Source organism: Mercenaria mercenaria, chromosome 17 (genome assembly GCF_021730395.1).
Source record: "Mercenaria mercenaria strain notata chromosome 17, MADL_Memer_1, whole genome shotgun sequence".
Lineage (NCBI taxonomy): Eukaryota > Metazoa > Mollusca > Bivalvia > Venerida > Veneridae > Mercenaria > Mercenaria mercenaria.
The window spans coordinates 2,207,304-2,214,597 of record NC_069377.1 but is presented as its reverse complement, the minus strand read 5'-3'; the positions used below and the strand labels follow the sequence as shown (position 1 = coordinate 2,214,597).

The 7,294-nt window shown below is 34.3% G+C and overlaps 1 protein-coding gene across 1 annotated transcript; it reads right to left on the bottom strand.

Moving 5' to 3' along the window:
- Positions 1-649: 649 nt before the first annotated feature.
- LOC128550183 (tripartite motif-containing protein 72-like) lies at positions 650-6,817 on the bottom strand. The gene is made up of 3 exons (XM_053528653.1): positions 6,794-6,817; positions 1,218-2,391; positions 650-1,113 (listed from the first exon to the last, which is right to left on the bottom strand). The coding sequence occupies exons 1-3, from the start codon at positions 6,815-6,817 to the stop codon at positions 650-652; spliced, it is 1,662 nt and encodes a 553-aa protein (XP_053384628.1).
- Between the last annotated feature and the right edge of the window lie 477 nt (positions 6,818-7,294).

Sequence of the window (7,294 nt, the reverse complement as noted above, 5' to 3'; positions counted from 1 at the left end):
GCAACAAGCTCTTAATTAAAAAGTAATATATCCTCTGAAGGACAATGATTTTATTCAAGAGCAAATTACGGTTGATATATATTATTTCGATTCTAACATGTTATAAAGCATTATTATCTGCATAATTGTTTGAAAATATTCACCAAATCTTTAACTGTTTTGTGTGGTTTACTTTTCCAGTGTGCCGGAGCCTCGGAATAACGCTCCGATGCTCTACCGACTCAGCTACCACCTACACATTTTCTCCCTTTTTTGATCGAATCGATCCAATGTTAACAGTGTAGAAATTTCTCTCGATTACTATTCAAGATACTGCTATGATACTTCATAGGATAGTTGAACATAATAACTGAATGTATAAGGCAAGCACATGCGTTCCTATATCAAAAGTAAAGTTCACACATATGGTTAAAAGTCAGTGTACACTTTTGTCTCCAGTATATAACTTTAATCTGGTAACAGTTGTCCTGATATTACACATGTATGCGCACAATCTGTGTTGTTCAGAGACAATCGATCCTCCTGTACTTTCAGTCCTTTGATTTTCATAAGTCCTATACCGTGAAAACAGTATACAGATAATCCCCGCTTTGCAGACATGCAGCACAAACTTGCCATTTCATGGTTCATTTTGACTGGAGAAAATTAATTAATATGTAATTTTGAACGTCTGTAACCTATTTTCTCCTAAACAGGCGTTTGTAACTATTGATTTGTCCCTTGAAACAAGGACATATCGTGGAAATCTCATATCTAATTTGTACGATGATAGGACCCGACCTGTTTGAGAGATCTGTACAATGGAGTCTGTTTCAATACTGCAAACCAGGATGCTGTTTGATGGACCTACGGTCACACCACCCGGTTGCTTGATCTTGTCGTCCTTGACAACAATTCTGGTGTCGGTCCTGATGTCATATATGTAGACAGTATGCTCGTACCTATCGGTAAGAACTACTTTGTCACTGTTTCTTATATATGTACAAGCACTTGTAGCAATAGGATATTTCTTGTCAGGAAAGTCGACACGGAAATCTTTTTCTTCTCCTGATTGAGATACAATACGAACAGGTGTTGTATCATCGATAGTTCCAACAACAAAGTGTCTATCATCTTTTAGACATACAGAGTCATACTTTGTCTTTACTTTACATGTCCTGATTAAAGTTATTTCATTAGATTACTGACACGTAGAATGTCTATCTAGTATTGACTACCACTTGTTATCGCCACTTCCTCCTCAGATACAGCAACTACACTCTGTGGTCTATACGATAACTGATATGATCCTACTTTCTCAAGCTTCTCATTGTAAATCAAGCATTTCATGTTGAAACGATCCACGGCAACCAGTCTGCCATCCGACAGAAAATCCAGGCCTGTGTATAACGGTTCCTCCATATCATCTCCAGCCTGCTTCAGATCAATGGAAGTAATCTTCGTTAACTTAAAAATCGGATCTACAGGTGCTACAGGTTTCACAGCTTCCGATACGGAGTATGCTAATGTCAGTTGTCCTGGAACGTAATCAGAAATCGGAAGTGGGGGCAGTTTCAAAGTTTCATCAAAATTAAATGAAACGGTTACAGTCTCTAACCTTTGACATTCCTTGTCAACGTTGCTGCTAAGTTCATCGACTTGTTTCTTCATTCTATGTTCTAGTATAAACTGTTGTGATGGTGTCCCATTCTGATAAACGTTATCAATTGTTTCCAGGGATTTTGTTGCCTCAGCAGCAAGTTTCTCACTGTTTGATTGCTTCCTTGTCAGCTTATCGAGTGTTTCTGTCTTAAATGATTCAGCGTCCTTAGGAACAGAAACTTCCAAATCGTCAAACATTTTCATTACATTATCTCGCATTCGTCTAATTGTTAAAGGTATTTCTTTAACATCTTGATCCAGTTGCTCTTTTGATAACTTGGTACATTGAACGACCTTTTCACCTTTCTCTGTTACTTCCTGCAACTTGACCTTTAACTGGTAACTTGCTGATGCATACCTTCCTGCAATCTTTTGAATTTCTACGACACTGTTGCATTTCCGGTGATCCACAATAGCACAGGTACTGCAACACAGCTGATTCTCATCCTCGCAGAAGAATTCTAAAACTTTTTGATGCTGATCACATTGGTCTAATCCCTTCATATCAAACGAAACTAGTTTTGGTTTCACTTCTTTAACATTCACTAGCTTGTGATTTCTCAAGAAAGCATGAGTGTTATGTACGTTTGAACATTCTGTACACTGGAACTCGTCACATGTTGAACAAAACACATCAGCTTCTGTTTGTATATCCTTACTTAAGCATGGCTGGCACAATTTTTGTTCTATTCGTCCAGGAACTGCATCACTCGAGCAGATATTTTTTACATTCTGTCCCTTTCCGCCATACTGAAATTGAGTAAAGGTATGATTAAACTTGTCTTGACCTACATTACTATGTTTACATTCAGATAAACCTGCTTATTTAAGTAGATGGAATGAGGAAGTAAATGGCGTTTAAAGAACATGCTAACACAAGTCATATAGGTTATTTTTTATTAAAGGTCGGTGTGCCATGTTTAATCCCAATTACGTACAGCTAAATATGTTCATTCATTCTCAATCTTTGAGATTTTCAATGAAACTAATACTTATCCTCTATTTCTAGAAAAAAAAAATACAACAGAGACACTCTTGACTGGTCAATTCCAAGTTATGGCATTGCCTTATTTCATATTGATAAAGCGTTTATTTTACATTGTATTCCTTTCTATTACGTGGGTACGCTACTGAGCTTCAAGGTCGCTAAGCAACTAGGCAGCTAGGATACGACACTGTGATGCCGTTGGACTGCAGCTAACTTCACGCTGCTACGTCACAGTCGTGCATAACTGGGTTATTCGAATTTTAACGTTCCTGTGAACATCGCTTTTTCTGTATAGCTCAAATATAATAAGTAAACGGTTATTCATCCTTCAAATTATTATTGATTTCATGTAAATCTCTCTTGAAAAATGATCGGAGGAATGCAAATTTTATATACAAAAAATACAAATAAAAAAGTGAATTTTAATTGATATGCTGACATTTTATCATTTCAGCCTTGATATGTACAAGGTATATCCGTTTATGTTAATCTTAGCAAATATCTGAGTAATTTTAAATAGATTATTTCTGCAGATGTACTATTCGCGAGAAACCAGAAATCTGATACAAATCAATATCCGTTTCATTTTTTATGACAAAAAGTAACCAACTCGCGCTTACGAAAAAAGAAATTCGCAGTCACGTCAAAGACGCCAACCGGGCGTCGTATTTTTGTTATTGTCTTCTTTTTTTTCGGTGTATAATGATTTTAAATTCATTTTACGAAAAATCCACTGTGAACACATATCTTTTTAATATCACTAATTTAAAGAATATACATTAATTAATGCAATATTAAAGAATGAAAATAATTAGGGATTCCATAATTTGCGTCTGAAACATAAAAATAATATTACTGTACAAAAGAGCGCATTAATACGCAAGTGCTGAGGAGCGTGAAGTATTTTCAACTCTCTTCAAAACGTGTAATCTGTCATCAGCTTTAGTTTGTTATAACTAAAATGATAGTTATAAAGATTTTATTGTGCGTATTTATTATAGAGTTACCCTTTTGGAAGGAACAGCAATTGTGGCTTATGAGATACTTTAGCCCGTCCGAATCCTTTCTTTAAAATCAAACCGGTATAAGGCAAGAAGAATATTCTTTCATTAGCTGGCAGATAACCAGTCGGCCGCAAGGGAATGGTTTTTAGTTTAAACTGAAATTTCTACCCCCGTTACAGAGGCAAAATAGTAAACCACTCGGCAAGGTGTTCGGTAACTTAGTATATTTTCAAATTAAATCTTTAAGTTAATTTAAAAAAACACTTCAGGTTTGTAATTTGCGTTTGTATTTCTTCTGTGGTTGATTTTTATCGTGTGTGGAAATAATCGCGCCTTGCTTTAGGCTAATGATTTTGTCTATTCTACAGTCCCGTAAGGTTCAGACCAGCCTGTCGGCCGACTCTGAACACTATTGAACATCTTGTCAAACTTGTTTAAAATCATACAATTAGCATAACTTACAACAACTGAAACGTTTAATCAGTATAATATAATTGTATTTAGATGTTCAAATATACCAATCAGGCATTAATGTTAACAGTTATTAAGAAAACTAGCATTTTCTGTACTAGAACTATCGTCAAATTATCAAAATATATCAAATTATAGTTATTATCTCTTACCTATAGTATGATCACAATCTGTTTGTTCGGATAACATGTGTATTTAGTTTAGTATCAGAATGATATGTAAGTGTTAGTATAGCACATGTGTTGAATGTAACTTTTCATTGACAATATCCTTTCTATCTTTGTGAGCTATGCAGGAACCAGTCTAAAAATAGCTATCTTAACGTTTATCTAATGTCAATGAGAATTTGCACTGAACACATGCTTATGTCTATATCCATACCCCTGGAAAACAATTAATGGTTTTACACCCGCCGACGAACCAATCAAACTACTAAAAGTACTTCCGTTACCTTTTAAATGGCCAATCTTTTCAATATTACCATCCACGAGACAAGAAATTTTAACATTCTTTACAAAAGATTCTCATCAAATGTTTAAACTTTTTCAAAACAGGAAGCATTGAGTCAGAGATTATAACCAGCAAACGCGCAACTCAGCGCATGTTTTTGTTAAATTATAAAATACAAATATTTACAAGCCGGTGCAACAATATTTTATACCTGAATGTTCAATCTACAGATTTGGAGACAAGGTAAGCATCGAAGGACGTGTCCATTTGTCGGTCCGTATCTAATTGCTGAAGGGAAAATAAAATATGAAAATGACAAGAACAATGAACACTGTTTCAACATAATGTTCAACATAATAGCATCTCAAGCAAACTTTATGTTCACGCTTCAAGAATTTCGGAATTTTGAAGGGAAAACGTCAATGGTACCGTTTTTTCTATACAGGGAATATGTTCCTATTTATGACACAAGTTTTCGTCATATTCTGCCTGCCCAATCGTGATCTGCTCGATTACGAACCCATCGAATAGCTTGACCCGCAGTCGATTTTAATATCTTAATCATCGAGCGCATGGCTTCTCCTAGATACTGAAGCAATTCAAAACTTTTATCAATTTCAATACGGTTTTATCTCTATGGTAGAGTTTTAACTGTTGATCAAGAACATTATGCATAATACTCCATAGATTATTTTCTAGACTTTGTTAAAATTAGTGTTTTCTAAAGATCTATTTTTATAAGCATTTATTTCTACACATTATTGTCATAATAGATAAAAAAAATGATCAATTTACTATTGTATCACGATTTCGGAAGAAACACAGGTTGTATCTAATAATCTATATATTGAAAAAAAAACATGAAAATTATGAGCTATGAAATGCTTCCTTCTTTATAATGAAATTGGTATATGTTTTTGCGGCTTATGATATTAAAATTCATGCATCCATCCGTAGCGAATGAGTAACTTTTATATTTGCATCTACTTTGCAGTTACAGAATAAGATTTTATGTGAACAAGGATTTAAAGATGTGATGATTGCTACAAAATAAGATGGATATATAAAAATAGATAACTGTTTCTTCACAGAAGTCAGTCATACACTAGTCGAAAATGTGTACCTGGTAGGTGCTGCTTTATCTATATGTAAAACTAATGGTTATTTGATTAAAGGTGTTGTTCAGTTAATTAAAACTGGTAGATTTCACTGTTATTATGTACAGATATAGGTTTACATAGAATATTAACTGAATTAAAAGGTAAAAGCAATAAGTACCTCTGCTCGTTTTTTTTTTTAAATCATTGTTCAATAACACCACCAAAGCCATATGTTTGGTACATGACAAAGCATAATACGCATAATTATCAAAAATTGTTAAAAATCATCCACAAATGCAATACGTGTTATTGTTGCATGTTTCACGGCGAACAAATTCAGTAACAGTACGTATAAACTAACAGTTTTAAAATATTGGCATTAACGTGGAGTGGTCGACTTAAGCCTCTTAAGATGTCAAAAAAAAAAAAGATGTCAAAATCTCAACTCGGTAACGAACTTATTCAAGCTGCATGTACAATTTTACCAGACTATCTATTTTCAGCTAGTACTATATATGCCATAAGATATAAAACAAAAACAAAGAAGTAATAAAAATCCATGCTCGTTTTCGACAAAGTGGTATATTTTTTTGTTTCTTCTCCAATAATACAAACAGATACATGAGCTGCAATTTTTCTCCTTTTTTTTGCATCTCCCGGATATATGCTCTAACAATTCAGTATATGAACGTTTTATAGATTTGCAAATAAAACCTGTTTTAATGTGTGCATGCACTTGTTATACAAGGGTAAATGTTTGTGACAATTAAATTATAACATGAATTACCTATTGAGGACTGCAGCCCGTGGAACATACATAATATCATTCTAAACCCTTAGCCTGCTGGCGGCAAGTGATTCTGCCTTTGCGACCAGTCTGATCATGGTCTGCACTGTTCGCTATTCAGTCAGTAAATTTTTAGTAAACACCCCTTCAAATGATAAATGGTACTGCCCATATTGGAAGATGGACCAGTTCATTATAGAAATTTAGCATGGTAAGGGTTAAAAGGGAAATTTATATGTTTCCGCATCGTAAGATGCGCATTAGCAATTATAATATATCTGGATGCAGATAACGAAAGTTGTGTATATATCGTGTTTTATATAAGCAGATTTTACAGAGCAATAGTACATACATAAACAGCACCAATCTCTGCCATTTTTTCTCACCTATAATGTTGTTGTTTATTGCTTCTTTTCTTTGTCCTTTGTTTCATTTTTGATATTACATGTATATGAATTCTGTTATTTGTTCTGTTTTGTATTATCCAGGTAAAGCGCATTTCTCGAACTAATCCGGATCACGCAAATACATCGAGATGCCAGAATAGGCCGGGCCTAAAGTTTTGATTTCGATTTAAGAAGAGATTCAAACGCATACAGTTCAAGAACTTGTACAAATAATATACAATAGTGATAATTGTAACGCAATTCCAGACATAATTTATTTATGTACGGATGAGTGATGAAATGGAAGACGAGTTACTTCACAAGACGCAAACTGAGATATCAATGCGCCTACTTCCGGTAATTGTGTCTGCTGCAGTATTAGTAGTTATTGGCATCTTTGGAAACATCTTGGCAATAGCTTTCTATGCAAAGCCATCTAAACCCACGGTACCTTTGATACTTATTAA